Source organism: Sciurus carolinensis, chromosome 8, assembly GCF_902686445.1.
Source record: "Sciurus carolinensis chromosome 8, mSciCar1.2, whole genome shotgun sequence".
Taxonomy (NCBI): domain Eukaryota; kingdom Metazoa; phylum Chordata; class Mammalia; order Rodentia; family Sciuridae; genus Sciurus; species Sciurus carolinensis.
Window position 1 is genome coordinate 121,648,041 of NC_062220.1, and position 19,760 is coordinate 121,667,800.

At 41.6% G+C, this 19,760-nt stretch overlaps 1 protein-coding gene across 3 annotated transcripts in view; it reads right to left on the reverse strand.

Moving 5' to 3' along the window:
* Positions 1–2,013: 2,013 nt before the first annotated feature.
* Ube2l3 (ubiquitin conjugating enzyme E2 L3) overlaps positions 2,014–19,760 on the reverse strand; it is a 58,820-nt gene continuing 41,073 nt past the window's right edge. For all 3 annotated transcript variants that reach the window (XM_047561704.1, XM_047561701.1, XM_047561702.1), the window contains 2 exons: positions 8,302–8,488; positions 2,014–2,731 (listed from right to left, as the gene is read on the reverse strand). In XM_047561704.1, the coding sequence (XP_047417660.1) occupies positions 2,577–2,731; positions 8,302–8,488 (342 nt within the window). In that variant the 3' untranslated portion in view covers positions 2,014–2,576. The remainder of the gene's footprint in view (positions 2,732–8,301; positions 8,489–19,760) is intronic.

Here is a 19,760-nt window from a genome sequence, read left to right on the forward strand (position 1 = left end):
GGCCTTGATCGTCTAAACTCTTCTGCTTGTCCATTGTTGATTATACCCCATTTGCTTCCCTCTGGGGACATAAGAACACCTCATGTGCACCTCTTATGAAGAGACTGGGAAAAGGGAGAGAGCTCAGAGGCCCCAGCCACCCCTCCCCAATCTCCAAGAGTACAGGCCCCTGGCAATGCCCACCTCCAAAGGAAGGAAGAAACCCACACAAACTGGTGTTGGAGAACATTTTTATTAAGGGCAGCAGAATGGGATCGCAGCATCTTAGAAAGCCTATTCTCCATCATTATGGAGAGGGACAGGAGGAGGACCCGGGGCACTTCAAAGAACTAGGCAGATGTGAAATCCTGAGCCAGCATGGGTCAGTGGTAGGTGGCTACTCTACAGCTTTCCTCATTTCCAGAGGATCCAGCTTTTGGTTTTGGAGCAGCCAGGGCTAGCCACCTGCTTGCTCAAAGCCTGCCTTGGGGCACGGCCAGAAGGAACAAGCCACCCAGGCCAAAGGGAAGAACACCCACTAGAAAGCCAGGCCTCTGCTGCCAGGGCAGACCATGGGGTGCCAGTGCCAGGGCTGAAAGTCCCTGAGAGGGGCTGCCGGCATAAGTGTACCTTCCCACGGTGAGCAGAGAGCAGTGAGTGGGTGACAGGCAGGCAGAGCTACGTTGGCAGAAGAAATACGAAGCAATGGGACAGTTTCCAAGAATGGCAATATTTCTGGATTCAGAGAAGCAACAAGAACAAATGGTGGTTTGTTTGGATATCTCCTAACCATGTGGCATTTTATTACAAATCTGAGTGTGAGTGAAATAAAATCCATTATCACCTTTCTATTAATGAATAGATTTGGAAACGCTAGCCCAGTACTCTTGCCATCCTGGGCACACGGGAGTCTCCAGAAACTTGTCCCTCGAGTACCTAGGATTAAAGAAGGTGAGCTCATTATACCCCGCAGGGGCCACTTACTTAGATAACTAAACAGTGTTATGCTGCCTAACCTATCCATTACTTCTGACATCTGCACAGACGAAACCCAGACCTGACTTACACGGCTGTGAGCCCTGAAAGATCTCAAGTTATAGAACTAAAGTCAAAAAAGAAAGCAAAGTTTCTTGAAGTCATCTTCTCCAGAGGATCTAGTCCCCCCAGTAGCCAAGAAGAAAAGTCGCCAGTGGCAGAAGCAGAGTTGGTGACATGGCGTTTGGATCATCAGCTTCCTCAGGGTGTCAGAATGCCATGTATTCTCTACTGTTTCAGGGACAGTCCCACTTGCCTTGAAAAGACATTAACATTCAAATCCTTACAAAGTTCATCTGATGATAACCTCTAAGGTCAATTTTTATTTCTACAAAAAAAGGCAATCAAAACAATATAAAACACATTGAAAGGATATTATTGAGCGAGCATCAAGTGGAGCTTGACTCTGCAAAGGCTGTTGAGTCCAAAGGGAGAGGGAAGGCCATCTTGTTCTTGGGCTGAGCCAGCGGCTGCTCCGAAGGAAGGGGCCAACAGAGACCCCAGTGACCCCAGATTGTTGTCAGTTACAAAGCTGAGTCCTGCCAATTCTGATCCCACAAAGGGTCAAACTGTGCCAATGAAGGGCTGTGGTGGGACTGCTGCGCTGAGGAGTCGGAGAGCTCCGTGGCACATTCAGGTGGAACTTAGAATTTCAAATGTATATTCTGGCTTTTACTTTGCCTGCGATGACCAGTAGATCTTCTAACATGGCTGCAGGAAGGGGTGCTGGCCTTCTGCCTGATCAGAGCCTTTCTGGTGAGAAATTCATTTCACAAGTGCACAGCATCCTTGGCTGGCAGTCCCTCCCTCTGGGATCACCACAGACCTCACATTACAGGGTTTCCCTACACAGGCTAGCCAGGCTGTAGTTCAATCATTACATAGACCTCAGGGTTTGCCCATTTAATCCACACTGTTGTGGGAACATTAGCCAGATTTTTACGTAAGGAGTGGGCCTCTCTTTGCACAGCTTTTTTTTTTTTTTTTTTTTTTTTTTGGGGGGGGGGGGTCCTTGTTTTGTAATTTTTTAGAAGAATGTTATAAATTGGCAGCAGGAGAATTTGAACTAATTCCCACATGGGGCAGTGTGATATTGGAGAAGAAAAATCACCAGAGCCATTTCTTCTCCTTTGTGGAGCACAGGGTAATTGGTTCTGAGGAAGTAAATATATGAAAAATAAACTGTGAGAAAGTGGAAGTTGCAAGGGCAGGGAAGAAGGGGAACCACAACCTTATTTTTTTTTTTAACCTTATGGGCTAAATGTAACTTGAAGATTTGGGATAAATTTGGACAAAAGAAACACCATTCTTTTGAAGTAGATTGAAGCAGTGATTTTTAAAACAAAGAAAGCAAAACTAGAACATCTGAAATTTTTAATCCTTTCTTTACAGGTTACCTAGACCACTTTTGATTAAGAAAACTGTAGAAAGTTAGTAACTGCCACAAGCAAACGCCAGGCGGTGGCACGTGTCAATTTTCCACAGAGTCCTGCTTTGCGGGGTGTCTGAATGCACTGCTCGGGGTCTCTGCTCACACTTGCTGGAATCACTTGCGGCAGAATTTAGTCCACAGGTCGCTTTTCCCCATATTTCTTTGTAAACTCTTCAGCGTTCTTACAGAATTTTTTACGGTCCTTAGAGTATTCTTCAGCTAGGTCAGCCCGGAGCGGGTGCTCGGGCTGGGGGTCGTTCACCAGTGCTATGAGGGACTGGATTACTGCCAAAAGAAGGACAAGGCATTGGGCATTAGAATAGACTCAGAAAGTGCATGGGCAAAAGGTAGCTAATCTCAGGATAGAAACTCTGACTTCAACATCAATTTATATCTAGTGCTTTTAAGACAACATGTTCTCTTTATTCAAAATTCTGACTACCAAAACTCAACCCATCACTCCTCTGTAATTAAGAGAAAGCATTGGATGATAGTCCACACTACTCTGGATTGCTGATGCCATAGGTTCCTCTAAGGTACTCATGCTTTTCACCCAGCATTACAAGGAATGAAGTGAAATGCTGACACAGGCTGCCTCACGCACAGAGGTAGGACTAGCCAATAATATATGCTGGTGAAGGTTATAGCACAAAGATCACCTGCCCCAATGTTCCTATTAATGCTACCAGGTGAGAAGTGGGAAAAGAAGGCTCTTTTGACCACAGTCGGCCCAGGTAAGGCTTGGGACAAAGATGAGGAAGAACTGACACACGCAGGGCCAAGCAGGGTCAAGGCTGTGTGGGGAGGATGGTGGCTGGATCACCAAGTGCAGAGTGTGGACCTTGAAGAATGTGCAGAGGTCAAAGACCTGGAAGGCTTTCTGCAGGTCAAGGTACTCTCTAATTCAATCTCCACAGTCCTCAGAGCAGACACTATCATCTCCTTCCCTGTACCCACCACATATAGTACCTCTAGAGTACTATAAGATTTGCCCTTTGCAGATTTTATTCTCATCTGAATGAGCAGAAATGATGATAAAGCTATTCTGTTCTTATTCTCCTGATGTCACCCATTCCACAGTTTGCTCTATAGTCACACAAAGCCTACCTTACCTGTTTACTTAGTCTATTTCCTTAAAGCACCCACCAGCTCTTTAATAGGAGGCAAGGAAATGCCAGTGACTCAAATGGGAAATCACTTTTGTCATAAAAAAGGCATGTTTTAATAAACATTAAAATAGGACCAGGAGTATAGCTCAGTGGTGGAGCACCTGCCTAGCACGTACAAAGCCCTAGGTTTGATCTCCAACACTGCAAAGAAGAAAAATAACATGAAAATAATCATGTGGGTCTCCCTCCTGTCATCCTGACCATGCAGGGGAGTGACCACACTAGGTGAAAACAATCTTTCAAAGGACACTTGAATGGCTTCAGTGAAAATCTGCCTTCAGAGCCAGACATGGTGGCACACATGTGTAAACCCAGCTACTAGAGAGGCTGAGGCAGGAGAATCACAAGTTTGAGGTCAGCCTCAGCAACTTAATAAAACCCTATCTCTGAAAAGAAATTGTAAAAGGTTGGGGGTGCTGGGGATGTAGCTCAGTGTTAGAGCACTTCCCAGCAACTCAGGTGGCTGAGGCAGGAGGATGGCAAGTTCAAGGCCATCCTAGGGAACTTAAAAAAGACTAGGGATATAGCTCAGTTATAAAGTGCCCCTGGGTTCAATCCCCAGTAAAAAAAAAAAAACACAAAACCAAAATGGCACCCCTACCCCCACCCCTGCAAATAAAACAAAACCTGCTCTCAAGGTGTTATATTTCAGTGCACATCAAGCTTTTCCACTAAGATGGGAAACTGTTCCCCTTTGTTATTCTTGCAAGTTTACTTGGAGTTTTAGAAGGGCAGTACAGCTACTTATATAACCTGGATCTTTGTCTCACGAACTTGCATAGGGTCTTGCTAAGTTGCTGAGGCTGTTCTCTATAGTGTATTCCTCCTGTCTCAGTCTCCCAAGACACTGGGATTATAGTCATGAGCCACTGTGCCAGGCTGATTGTATTTTGTATAGTAAAATCTCATTTAACCACCAAACTAAGCCTTTGTTTTGTTGCTAAGATATCTATTAGAACCAAATAGTGCTGAACAAAACTTTTTAAATTTTTTTATTCTAGTATTATCTTCTGTTTGATACAGTTTTGTCATGTTTCTTGACTTTTCTCATTCTACTCTTGCTCAATATTTAACAATTCCTTAAAGTCTTTACTTTTTAAAAACCTGATATATAAGTTGCATACCAAAAAACAAAATGAAAAACCTTTTTAAAAAAGCATAAAGTGGTGTTTTTTTGTTTGTTTTTGTACCAGGGATTGGACTTGGGCACTCGGCCACTGAGCCACATCCCCACCCCTATTTTGTATTTTATTTAGAGACAGGGTCTCACTGAGTTGCTTAGTGCTTTTACAGAGCCTGGTTTTGAACTCGTGATTCTCCTGTCTCAGCCTCCCAAGTCACTGGGATAACAAACGTGCACCACCCGGCCCAGCTAAAAGCAATAAGTTTTTTAGTATGCTTACAAAGTTGTGACATGACCACCACTTAATTCCAGAACATTTCATCACCCCCAAAAGAAAACCTGCTCTCATTAGCAGTTCCTTCCTATTCTTCCTTTCCTTTCAGATCCTGTAATCTAACTGTGTCCATGGATTCACCTATTCTGCTCATCCCGTATACAAGTGAACCTTGTTATTTGCAGTAATTATGTTCTACAAACTTGTAGTGAACACTGAATTACACTAAATCACTGCTCCTAAGGGAAACAGAGGATCAGTTTCCTACAAGCCTGTACTCACAACATTTTTGTTAACTTATTAATATACAACCATTTATTACTCATGTTTAAAGAAGCCTTACTTAATACATAACGTTTATTCATTAACATTAAATTCATGGCCACAGCACTTAATTCATGCCTGAAAAAGGCTTATCTATTATGTGTTTTCTCCAAAAGATGCATCATAACCTTCTTGTGCTTAGGAATACCACACAGCAATTTAGCATGTTGGGGGACATTTAAAAAATCTAAACTGCCAACAAAAGGAACAAAAATGCAAGAAATAGAGCACTGAAGAGATGGGAATGCTAACTTTCTAAGGACAAGGGCAAGAGAAGAAAACCATAAGCAGAATGCTATGAAGGCAGTAGAAGAGTGCCAGAGGGAGAGTAAAGCAAAGGGGTGGCATGTACTTCATTATTTTTGGAAATGAATGAAGAAATGGAAAGGCATCAAAAAAAGAAAATGCTGGGCCTGGGGTGTGACTTAATGGGGGAGAGCTTGTCTAGCATACTCAGGGCCCTAGGTTCTGTGCCTAGCAAAGCAAATAAATGAATAAATGAATAAATAAATAAAATGAAAATAAATTACAGAATGGTGGTGGTTGAAGAGCAATCAGTAAATAGGGCCAGAAAAAATGGGATATAGAACACAGAAGGATCTGGCAAGTGGAAACAGCAACAGTATGTCCAGGACAGCCATCAATGGGACATGTGGCCCCAAACAGGCCTGAGGAGCCAGCAAGGGGGTTCAGTGTCACTGCTCACTTGTTCTACCTCTGTAACCATCTCTTCTCTTCAAAGTTGCTCTGCCTCCTGTCAAGATGGAAAGTCCATTTCCCTTCTCTTGAGTCTGAGCTGCTTGGCCAACAGAATGTAGCAGAAATGACACTCTACCAGTTCTGCACCTATGCCACAGTGGTCTGACAGCTTCTGCTTTTGCCCTGGAACTTCACCATGACATGAAGAAGTCCAATCCTGTCTATAAGAGGTCACAAAGAGAACTAAGGAGTCGAGTCGACATCAACTGCCACACATGTGAATGATGATCACTGGCACATCCCATCCACTGCATAGCTCCCAGCTCAATATGGTACATGAGGGACCCCCAAGAATGATCACCAAGCTGAACCCAACAACCAACAGAATGAGCAATAAACTTGTTGCTTTAAGCCACTAAGCATTGAGGGGATTTGTAAATCAGAAACAGGTAACAAATATGAGAATGTGCTATAAATGCCAGGGACATCATTCCTGATGTATGTAAGAATGGGATCAAGGTCATGCTACAAAAACTCCACAAAAATTATCTATGAAGAAACCCCAAATAGTACCAAATCATGAAATAGGAACATAGAAACTACATCAAAATTTTTACCTTTTAAATCCTAAATCAACAGATACATTTTACAGAAGAATGAAAGCCACCCCTAAGTTATCTCTTTGTGATGGGGAAGGGGAGCAGTCCCATCCTGAAAAAGCAGAACATCTGAGCTATGTACCTAGATCTGAAGCTAAAATAGGAATAGTATTGCCATGGCCTCTTATGCAGTCAGTTCCTGCAAGAGGTGGCAAAGCACCTACATCTGTTTCTTACAAGCATCCCCAGTCCTGGCTGCCATGCCTTCAGTTCTCAGGCAAGGGAGGAGACCCTAAAATCTTTGTAGCCAGAATCAGATGTAGGGCTTTCCTGGGCAGCCTAGCCTGGAACAACTCCCCCTCCTGCCATGCTCCAACATGGTAGTTGAACAGAGACAATTCAGCAAGGTCTCCATGAGCTGTGTGAGGATTGATACGATGCTCCTGAACAAATGCAGCTACAGGCTTCCAACAAAGAACTAAGACTTTGAGTTGGGGGGGAATCAGGCCACATGAACTGAGAACAACTGTGTCAAGCTGTTATAAACATCAACTTCTGGGTTGGGGAGATAGCTCAGTTGGTAAAGTGCTTGTCTTGCAAGCACAGGGCCCTGGGTCCGATCCCTAGCACCGCAAAAAATAAATAAATAAACAAACAAACATCAACTTCTATACTACCATGTGCCCAGTCCTTTGGAACTCACTCTCTAAACATTTAGCACCTACCCCTATCAACTACTCAGCTGTGGAGGCCCAGCAGACACCTTTCATGGTGATTATTTCCAAAGAGTAAGACTCAATTTTTCTTGTGAAAGTCTTTTAACTCCATCTTCCAGGGTGGGCTTCCACCAAAAAGTGACTTTTTAATCTGTCAATGAAAAACTCCACCTGTAGCCTCCCCACATTCTATAATATAAACAGATCTTATATTGGTTTAGTTACTTCTCATTAGAAAGCCACGAAAAAAATCATGTCAGGACTTCATAAGAGAGTCTCTAATTGTTTTGCTATTCCCAGGAGACAAAAGGGAGGATAACCATAATACTGAGTCAAATACTTTTCCTGCAAAATAAACAGGTGTGTGTTCATATAGACAAATGGACACATACACAACCATGTCTAAATTCAAGGAGTTCCACAGCCAACTATATGCTTTCATCCAGGAACATTGCTCTCAAGTCTGACCTGGCTACCTCTCCTAAACCCGCCATTCTGAGCCACTGGGTCTTGGCTCATGCCCTTCTGTTAACCTGAAAGGCACTCACCAACCTCTCTTCTACCTTCGAGCCTAAGTTTAGGCACTACCTGCTGTGTAAGCCCACCTTAGACACCACTCTCTCTCTTCCTCTTCTAGACAGTCCAGCAATCCCTCATCACTTCTAGGGACCAGTGCCCACACCCATCACTGCACATTCAGCAAACTGTCAGAATATCTGTGTCTCACTGCACTGCAAGAAGCCCCGAAAGGGCCTCCTCAATACTACACAGATCAACTTTTCAACTGAGGTGACCATCCCCACAGGACTGGTAGAAGCTCAGTAATACTTCTGCATGCAGTAAGACTTCTCTGGACCCTGACTTGGCATCAGAAGAAACCTTCAAGTCCCTACTCAACAGTAGCATCCCCAGTACAGTTCCATTCAAAGCAGATAAGGAAGTATGCCTTACCTTGGTCGGTCTTGGTTGCTGGTTTCCAGTTCTCAGCACTAATTACTGGCAGGCAGACCTGCCCTTTTTCATCGATGTTTGGGTGGTAGATCTTTGTTTTAAATGTGATCTTCGGTGGTTTGAATGGGTATTCTGCTGGAAAGTTGATTTCGATTCTGAAGGCCCCCTTATCATATGGAGGGTTGTCCTGGAAGCAAAGAGAGGAGACCAAAATAAATACATCATAATTTACACATCTGTGGCCAAGATAGGACTATTCAAATTGTTCACTTGAAAGATGAATTGCTGGGTACAGTGGCACATGCTTGTAATTCCAGTGACTCAGGAAGCTGAGACAGAGGATTGCAAGTTCAAGGCCAGCCCAGCAAATTAACAAAATAAAAAATAAAAAAAGAGATTAATTTATTTCAAATGGTGTATCACCTGCAGGGCAACCCAATAATCAGCCAGTACTTCTAGAGCAAGATCTCTTTTAACTGTGAAAAAGTCTGAGATTGATGTGTTCACATCTTTATGCTTTGCTTAAAAAAAATAAAAACTAGGCTTTTTTAGAGCTCCTTTAGGTTTACAGCAAAACTGAGAGGAAAGTATATAGATAATGCATATATCCTTTGCTCCCAACATACACAGCCTCCTCCACTATCAAGATCCCTTATCAAAACAGTAAATTTGGCTAGGTGTGGTGGTACACACCAGAAATTCCAGCAATTACTACAAGTTCAAGGCCAGGCTCAGCAATTTAGTGAGATCCTATTTCAAAATTTTTTAAAAATTCCAAAAAAGGACTGAGAATATAGCTCAGTGGCAAAGCACGTGTTCAATCTGCAATATCCAAAAAAAATAAATAAATAAAAAAAAAATAAAAGGTAGTACTGGCATCAAATCCCATAGATGAGGAAGTTCTATAAGGAGATCCTATCCTCAGGTATCTTTCATTTCACCTCCTCCATTCAGTTCCAGCTTGGGTGCAAGGTACTCAACCAACAGCAATGTAGCTCTGCCTCACTTGCTTCCAGCAAGTTCTGCTCTTTCTGGTGGCCCTGTTTTCTTATTACAGAGTTCTAAGAGTTCTATGCATATTCTGGTAACAGTCCTTTATCAGATGTTTTTTGCAAATATTTCTTTATCTTTTTTTAAGCTATGAAAATAATCACCCAGAGGTAAATAATAACCCAACCCAGAATACACCATGAGTGCTGACAGGTCAAAGAGAGCTGAACTCCAAATATGGGCAGCTCAGCCCCAGGATGGAGCTAAAACCCAGTTCAATGGCTAAATCCTGGGGAGCTGATCTGATCAGTAGATGGTTTCCAAGCACAGTCAGCACCATACCCCAGGCCCTAGGACACCAAAAAGTCCAGCCCAAGGGGCCTGGAAACTGTGGTGGCCCCACTGCCCCAGGAGAGAGAGCCCTTCAATCTTTCTCCCACCCTACCATCTCCAGAACTGTGGAAGCTCTTCATGCTATACTGCCTTTCTTATACTCAGGCTCTCCTGAGTCACACCAACCCAACATAAAAAAAAGCTTTACAGGGTGCCCAGGAACACCCTTGGTAGCCCTACTCCACAGCCCACCTCCTCATGCCCCAACCTAAGTGGGCACTCTCCATTAAATAAGAGTTCCTCTCTTGGGGGTGCAGGTGAAGCTGGCACACAGCAGTTCTCCATAATCTTCAGAGTTCTAACCCTGCCCAGGGAAGGGAAGCACAGAGTGGGGGGGTCTTAAAGGATGAGATTAGGAAAGGTTTAGGGAAGGGAGCTTCTCACTCCCACCCCCACCAGGGATTAAATTTGTGCATGCTAGTCAAGTGCTCCACCACTGAGCTATACTAACCCAAACCTTTTCTCTTTATGTGTTGATTAACTCAGGCACATTACAATAATAGAAAGGTAACTAAGACAATATGCATGTGTATAAATAAGACCTGACCAAAGTTTATTAAGCACTTGTTATATATATCATGTACTTTTTTCTGTTTCATGTCAACCAATCTGCCCCTGGCAGCAACCCTCAGAGGAAGATGCTGTCCTTATCCACATTTGGATGGGTGGCAAAATGAGGTAAAGGTTAAATGGTTGGCCTGAGACCCCTGAACTCAAGCTTCCTCTAACACAACCCAAAGCATCTGAAAGCATCCATCTGGGCCCTTCTTCATCACCTCTGTGGAGCTTGAGGCCAAGGGAAACTGATCCCTTCAAACACAAACACAAATGCACTGATGTTCACAGCCTACTGTACCATCAGTAACTATCTTTGACTCTTAGAGGCCACATGTCTAGATAACATCCAGTAAACTGGCAGGCTACCTTATTAACCTGAAAAGGGTAAAAATCTCAGATTATTTACAGTTCTTGACAACAATCTCCAAGGCACAAAGCTACTTTGTAGCAACTAAGATCTTGAGAAAGCTCTTTACTACATGGCACCAAAACATTTGGGTCTTTTTCTTATGTGTCCTAATTCTAATCCTGTGGTCAATCTATTCTTTCTTTTCACATGACTACAAGACTTCAAGAATCCCAAGACTCAATTCCACCTCATGTCTTTCCTTCTTTGAATCCTTTAAAAGACCACAGAAGTCACAGTTTGGTATCACCATTGTAAAGCAATAAAAATCACCATATAGTGCTCTGGCAGCCAAAAAAGGAAGGCAGCAGTCCTGACTGCCAGACATGGACTGCTGTGACATGATGTGTTCCCATGGTGTGTGTGTAATCAACTACCTACACCACACAAAGGACTCATGGCTGCTGACTCAGACACCTGGATCATGGTTTATATCTCACGAATTTGCTGCCCCTTCTTCATTCCAAGCATCAGAAGGACAATAGGCTCTTATGCATAGTTTAATGAGGAAGCCTCCCTCAACAGTATCCTTTCCCTATGTCTAATATTCTTTCACCCAGGAAGTTATCACAGTCCAAGCATTTCTACCACAAAGATGTTTACCTTGATGCCTATCCCTTTAAAATTCACTCTAGTTGTTAAAGGAAATGGGAGGCAGGTGGCCCGCCCTGCTCTGAAAGCCCCAGGCAGTTTCTTCCCCATCTACTCTAGAATATAAGAAATATCTGGACATGTTGCACACATCTATAATCCCAGTGACTTGGGAGGTTGAGATAGGAGGATCACAAGTTCAGAAACAGCCTCAGCAACTTAGCGAGGCCCTATCTCAAAATAAAAAATAAAAAGGGGTTGGGGATGTGGCTCAGTGGTTAAGCACCCCTGGGTTCAATCCCTGGTACAAAAAAAAAGAAAAAGAGAGAGAAAAAAAGAAAAAAGAAATATCTTACCACACTAGAATATCTGAAATAAGTTCATGGATCTTCCAAAATGGACTTACCCTTTGTAAATTCTTTATTCTCTTTTCCTTTCTGAAAAACAAGCTTCCTGATTACGTGAATCACAATATCTGCTAAATTAGCAGAGTCATCTTGTGCTAATTCTGGTTTCTGAAGATGATTTCTTTATACTGCTTTCAACTATTTGGTTTGTGGGGCTTTTCATAGTATAAGTCTGGCAGTGAATATTCTAATATTACACAGAGTTTAATCATATTCCCTTCCAACATAAATATTAGGAGGAATAAATATTTTTAGAACTGCTTTCCCAATCTTTCATGATTAAACTGCCTTCTGAATTATATCTAAATTTAAAACCACAAACTTCATTATCTGAATTTACCAAGGAACTTTCCCTTGTGTGAACTCATAGCCAGTGTAACCCACTCAGAGTATAATTCACTTCCACATTCCCAGAACCAAACAATTACTTCATAACAAAAAAAAAAGCGGGGGAGGCAAGTATACATTTTAAAAAAGAGGGGGAAAAAAAACAAAAACAAAAACATCAAACTATGACCCACAAGACACCATCACCCAGGATCACTGCTCCATCTATACTACAGGCTGTAGAATATTCTCCAGGACTTTATTTTCATACATCTACACATGTGAGGCATATGCAGTTACAAAACTCAAGTTCTACTGTCTATATTCTTTCTTTTGCACCACCACCCCCACCTTTTTTTTTTTTTTGGTTGGAGTCCAAACCCAAGACCTTAGACATGCTAGGTAAGTGCTCTATCACTGAGCTGTACCCCTAGACTTTTGCCCTCACTGCCATACTACCTTCTACTCTGCAATCCAGACACTATACTTCCGGAAGTGTTGCCTCTTTTCTGTTGTGTTCTAAGTATCCTGAAGATGGAGTCACCCACACTCAACATTTAAGAGACTATAGATTCCACAAGGACAGCACCCCTATGGGCTTCCATCCACAATCCTCGTACTTGGTTTGTGACAGCTCAACAACTCCCTCAACATGAGGGCGTGCTCTTTCTCCTTAAAGTAACTCCAGTATACCCTGAGGCTTACAGAAAAATTATTTCAAATATGTAATCCTTTATCAAAAAACAGAGCTTCCCTTTCTTGGCCTTAAAGATTACATCTATGGCCAGAAAGAAGGGAAAGCAACTGAAAATTAGCAGGAAGCAGGGAAGAAGAGAGAAGAAAGGCCAGTAACATGTCTCAGGAAGGCAGGCTGTGGCTCCCATACAAAGCCAGAGCAAGCAGCAGCACATAAAGTAAGGAGAAGGAAAGGTGTGGTGCCTGAGATCTTAAGTGCAAAGGGCTATACACATGAGTAAGCACAGAAAGGAAGGAGAAAGGTCTGAAAAAAATTGTCAGGCGTGATGTCTCATGTCTGTAATCCCAGTGGTTCTGGAGACTGAGGCAGGAGGATGACAAGTCCAAAGCCAGCTCAGCAACTTAGCAAGATTCTGTCTCAAAATAAAACATAAAAAGGTCTGGGGATGTGGCTCTGTGGATCCAATTCCTCGTACAAAAAGAAAAAAAGAAAGGAAAGAAAGGAAGGAAGGAAGGAAGGAAGGAAGGAAGGAAAGTAGGTTTGAAGAACTAAACAAAAAAGGTTAGGGAGGAACAATGCACTCTTAGGAGATGAGGGAGACCTTTCTTCTTCATTAACAGAAAAATTAACTTTGGGTATCAAAGAAGTTTTTATATTGTCCCCACTCAGTATTGCCCTAAGAGCTTCTAAGTCAAGCACACCATACCAATCATTGGAAGCCAACAGAAAAAAAAAAAAAAAAAAAAGGAGGGAAAAGGAAAAGTAAATCAAAATGCCATAACTGTCACAGCTATCCAAATACTCTAATGGGTATGTTTTTAGGTTTTGTTACAAATGGTGGGGCTGGGGAGATAGCTCAGCTGGTAGAGTGCTTGCCTTGCAAGCACAAGGCCCTGGGTTCAATCCCCAACACCGCAGGAAAAAAAAAAAAAACAAGTGGTGGTGGGGTGAGATTTTTAAATGAGGTGAAATTCACATAATATACGTTAACTATTTCCAAGACCAAAATTACATGACCTTTAAGTGTCTTCATAAGGTTGTATCATCTCTACCTGATTTCAAGATTTTTTTCACGGCCCTAGAAATAAACTGTACCCATCAACTAGCAAATGGAAAACTGAAACAATACAACGCTGTGAATAAATTAACCTACTTCAATGCAGCTTCATTCTAGGAAGAATGGGGAGGAGGAGCTGGGGCCTAAAGAGAGGATCTTAGGGAGAGGGCAATATATGGTGGCCACTGCCTAGGTCAGCTGAGAAAGTATACACTTGCATATACTTTTCTAAAACTCAGCCTCCATATTTACTAAAACAACATTCCTTTTTTTATTTGTCCTTTTTACATATACATGTCAGTAGAATGTACTCTGACATTATACATACATGGAGTTAACTTCCCATTCTTGTGGTTGAACATGATGTGGCGTTAATCTGGTTGTGTATTCATATATGAACATAGGAAAGTTATGTCCAATTTATTCTACTGTCTTTCCTATATGCCCATCTCCGTCCCTTCCCTTCATTCCCTTTTCTAATCCAATGAACTTATTCTTCCCTCCCCTCATCTTATTGTGTGTTAGCATCCGCATTAACAGAGAGAAAACCACTGGCCTTTGGTTTTCTGGGACTGGTTTATTTCACTTAGCATAAGCATAATAAGCTCTAGTTCCAACCATTTACTGACAAATGCCATAATTTCATTCTTCTTTATAAATGAGCAATATTCCACTGTCTAGTAATCCCAGCAGTTCAGGAGGCTGAGGCAGGAGGATTTTGAGTTCAAAGCCAGCCTCAGCAAAAGCGAGGCACTAAGCAACTCGGTGAGACCCTGTCTCTAAATAAAATATGAAACAGGGCTGGGGATGTGTTTCGGTGGTCTAGTGCCCTGGGTTCAATCCCCAGTATACACACACACACACACACACACACACACAATCCATTGTTTATGCATACCAATTTTCTTTACCCATTCATCTGTTGAAGGGCACCTAGGTTGGTTCCATAGTTTATCTACTGTGAACTGAGCTGCTATAAACATTGATGGGGCTGCATCACTGTAGTATGCTGATTTTAAGTCCTTTGGATATATACTGAAGAGTGGGATAACAGGGTCAAATGGTGGTTCCATTCCAAAGTTTCTGAGGAAATCATACTGCTTTCCAGAGTGGTTCCACCAATTTGCAGTCCCACCAGCAATGTATGAGTGGACCTTTTTCTCCACATCCTCACCAACATTTATTGTTGCTTGTATTCTTGGTAACTGCCATTCTGACTGGAGTAAGACAAAAATCTTGGTGTAGTTTTTAATTTTTTTTTAATTCTTTTAGTTGTAGATGGACACAATACCTTTATTTTATTTATTTTTATGTGGTGCTGAGGATCGAACCCAGTGCCCTATCCATATGAGGCAAACGCTCCACCACTGAAACATAACCCCAGTCCCTTAGTGTAGTTTTAATTATCATTTCTCTAACTGCTAGAGATGTTGAACATTTTTTCATATTTGTTGACCAATCACATTTCTTTTGTGAAGTGCTTGTTCAGTTCTTTTGTCCATTTATTGACAGGGTTATTTAAGATTTTCTCCCATTCTGTAGGCTCTCTCTTCACGTTCTTAACTATAAAACAATATTCTTTTTTTAATACCTTTTTTTTTAACTTATTTATTTTATGTGGTGATAGGGATCAAATCAAGGGCCTCACATGTGTTTGACAAGCACTCTGCCACTAAGCCAAAGTCCAGGCCCTAAAACAACTTTCTTTACTGTCAAAGAAGTTTGTTTACTATACAAAACATAGGTTGTAGGCAGGCAGAAAGAAGGGCCCAGCACTCAGGCGCACACTCTGAGCACCATTTTTCCAGGTTCCATGCATGCACACACAGAGGAATGTGTGGACTTGCACACATGGTTCTTTAACCTTTTCTCCACCTCACAGTTTATGCTGACTGTAGCCCTTATCACCAGGAAGTTCCAAGCTCTTCATCATGGTTACAGTATACTCTACAATCTGGATGTATCATATTGTCTTTCCCACAAACCCACCACCCAGGGGTGCTTACCCATGGAGCCATATCCCCAGCTCTCTTTATATGTTATTTAGAGATAGAATCTCTCTGAGTTGCTTAGGGCCTTCCTAAATTGCTGAGGCTGGCTTTGAACTCAAGATCCTCCTGCCTCAGCCTCCCAGCTGCTGGGATTACAGGTGTGCACCAACATGCCTGGCTCTCCCTTTTTTCCTTTCTTCATTCATTTATTATTTGGTACTGGGAACTGAACTCAAGGGCATGGAATCACTGAGCCATATCCCCAGACCTTTTTTATATTTTATTTAGAGACAGAGTCTTGCTGAGTTACTTAGGACCTTGTTAAGTTGCTGAGGCTGGCTTTGAATTCACAATCCTTCTGCCTCATCCTCCCAAGATGCTGGGATTACAGGTGTGACCACACCCAGCTCCCATTACATTTGTAAATATGAGATCACTAGCATCACAAGTGTCTGTGGCAGTACTAAACACTCCACGGACATCTTTGTTCAGAGACAAAAGTACCCGGAACACAATAACAGATCCTAACCCAGGTCTGAAACTTATACTACAGAAGAAAATCAATGTCATATCTCTGGATATCCCAGCTGCCAAATGCCATTTATGAAGGCTGTAAAAAAAAAGGTAGGAGAACCTCAAGGCCAACCTAAGAGGTGGAGATTCAATTACAACTTCTTGTTAGGAATAAAAACAGATCTGACTACTTTTGAAAACCATAGCTGAGGCAACCTGTATTGAGGTCCCTTTCACTCTGTGGGAGCTCTATTTTCTTCTCACTTGAGTAAATCCTACCTTTTATGTTTGATCTTCCTCATCAATGAATTTCACTCTTTGAAAAACCAGACAGAAGAACCCAGAAAGAAGGCATGATATACAGCTGGGGTCTGATGTAACACTACAGCAGCATAGACTAAAAATTTGGTTTTATTTTTCAGGGGCTTCTCTGGGATCCTTTGGAAGGCATAATCCCTGCCCTAAGTACACTTTAACCCAGTTATCTACCAATTGCCACCATGGACCTCTGGACTGCCCTGATGTACAAGGAGTCCAAACTATTTGTAGAGCCATACAGATGTAATTCGAAATGAAATCTCCATCTACTGGGGGCCCTCAGGTAGGCCTCTATGGAAGGATTATGACTACTGTTCCCCTTTCAATGTACCTTTATAGCCTGAAGTAGCCAGAGTGGTCACTGTCCCTCTCCCTAAGGCCACTTAGGGGTACTTCTTCAGAGAGAGAAAGGAATCAGACAAGACAGGGAAGGAGCCCCAATTAAGACATTTTTTGTGGCGGGGGGGGGGGGGGTACTGGGGACTGAACCCAGGAATGCTTAACCAGAGTCACATCCCCAGCTCTTTTTATTTTGAGACAGGGTCTCCCTTAGTTGCTTAAGGCTTCACTAAGTTAGTGAGGCTATCTTTGACTTGTGATCTTCCTGCCTCAGCCTCCAGAGTTGCTGGCATGTGTCATCATAACCAGTTCAATTAAGGTTTTTCACTCCTTGAAAATAATAAGAAACTTTGCAGACCTCTCATACATCAGGCTACCGAAGACTGGGAGGTTTGAATACTATATGACTGTTAGAGTGTAGATTTTTTTTTCTCTCCTTATTGAAAAATTTTAAGTGTTTATTTCTTTACTCGCTCTCTTTTCCTTTTGTTTACCTGTTCCCTCGGAGTCTCTTTTCTACCTTTTTGCATGCTAACAACCAACTTCTTTTGATTACACTCTCGCTCTTTCTATGATCTAGAACTTCTATATATTATTTTCTTACCCCATTAACAGCTACATCCTACACCCCTCCCCATCCTCTTTGTCCTCCATTAGAAACTGCAGACCTTATTGCAAATCTATTTGTTATACTGAATATAATGACTGAGCTCATTGTTTATTATGACAATATTGTTAACATCCTCAGAGGGGCTATTTGGTTTATGGTGCACATTGTCTGTACTGGGCACTGCTAATATTGATCTCCCCCTTAAAGAAAAGGTTTTGGAAACCTATAGGGTCACTATAAGCCTATAGGGGGGAAACTGCAATATCCCAGATCTGCACTGCTAGAGGGGAAGATACATGAACAACATGAAAAAAACAAGGGAAGAAAATGATCCAAACACACCCAGATTCTATATTAATAGAATCCAGTGACAATGCGGTAGAAGAAATGTCAGAAAAGGAGTTCAGATTATACATGATTAAATTGATTCATGAAGCAAAGGATGAGATAAGAGAGCAAATGCAGGCAATGAATGATAATACCAATAAGCAGTTGAACGAGCAACTGCAGGAAGCAAAAGATTCTTTCAAAGAAATTCTCAAAAAAAAAAAAAAAAGAAAGAAAGAAAGAAAGAAAGAAAGAAGAAATCCTTGAAATGAAGGAAACAATAAGCCAAATAAAAAAACTACCTCAGACGATGAAGACAAAATATTTAATCTGGAAAATAAAGTTGCCCAAACAGAGAAGATGGTAAGAACTCAAGAACAGAATCTCCAAGAACTATGGGACATCATGAAAAGACCAAATTTAAGAATTATTGGGATTGAGGAAGGCACAGAGATACAAACCAAAGGAATGAACAACCTATTCAATGAAATAATAGCAGAAAATTTCCCAAACTTGAAGAATGAAATGGAAAATCAAATACAAGAGGCTTACAGAGAACACCAAATGCACAAAATCACAACAGATCCACACCAATGAACATTATAATGAAAATGCATAACATACAAAATAAAGATTGGATTTTGAAGGCTGCGAGAGAAAAGCATCAGATTACATATAGGGGGAAACCAATACGGATATCAACAGATTTCTCAGCCCAGACTCTAGAAGCTAGAAGGGCCTGGAACAACATATTTCAAGCTCTGAAAGAACATGGTTGCCAACCAAGACTCCTATACCCAGCAAAACTAACCTTCAGTTTGAAGACAAAATAAAATCCTTCCATGATAACAAAAGTTAAAAGAATTTACAAATAGAAAGCCTGTGCTACAGAAAATTCTCAACAAAATATTCCATGAGGAGGAAATAAAAAACAACCACGTAGATCAGCAAAGGGAGGAACTACCTTAAAGAAAATTCCATTCAAAGGAGAAACCAAGTCAAGTTAAAAACGAAAAATAAGCCCAAATGACTGGGAATACAAATCATATCTCAATAATAACCCTGAACGTTAATGGCCTAAACTCATCAATCAAAAGACACAGAATGGCAGAATGGATTAAAAAGAAAGACCCATGGGCTGGGGAGATAGCTCAGTCGGTAGAGTGCTGGCCTTGTAAGCACAAGACCCTGGGTTCGATTCCCAGCACCATCAAAAAAAAAAAGAAAGAAAGACCCACAATATGCTGCCTGCAAGAGACTCATCTCACAGAAAAAGACATCCACAGACTAAAGGTGAAAGGATGGGAAAAAACCTACCACACACACAGACTCAGTGAGAAAAAAAGTGGGGGTTTCCATCCTTATGTCAGATAAAGTAGACTTCAAGCCAAAGTTAGTCAGAAGGGATAAAGAAGGACATTTCATACTGCTTAAGGGAACCATAAATCAGGAAGACATAACGATAGTAAATATTTATGCCCCCAACAATGGTGCATCCCTGTACATCAAACAAATCCTTCTCAATTCCAGGAATCACATAGACCACAACACAATAATTCTGGGTGACTTTAACACACCGCTGTCACCACTAGATAGATCTTCCAAACAAAAACCAAACAAAGAAACCATAGAACTCAATAACACAATCAATAAGCTAGACTTAATAGGCATATATAGAATATTCCATCCATCAATGAGCAGATTCACTTTCTTCTCCGCAGTACATGGAACCTTCTTGAAAATAGACCATATGTTATGCCACAAAGCAGCCCTTAGGAAATGCAAAAAAATAGAGATACTACCTTGTGTTCTATCAGATCATAATGGAAAGAAATTAGATATCAATGACAAAATAAAAAGCAGAAATTACTCCAATACTTGGAGACAAAATAATATGCTATTGAATGAAGCATGGATTAAAAAATTCTTAGAGGT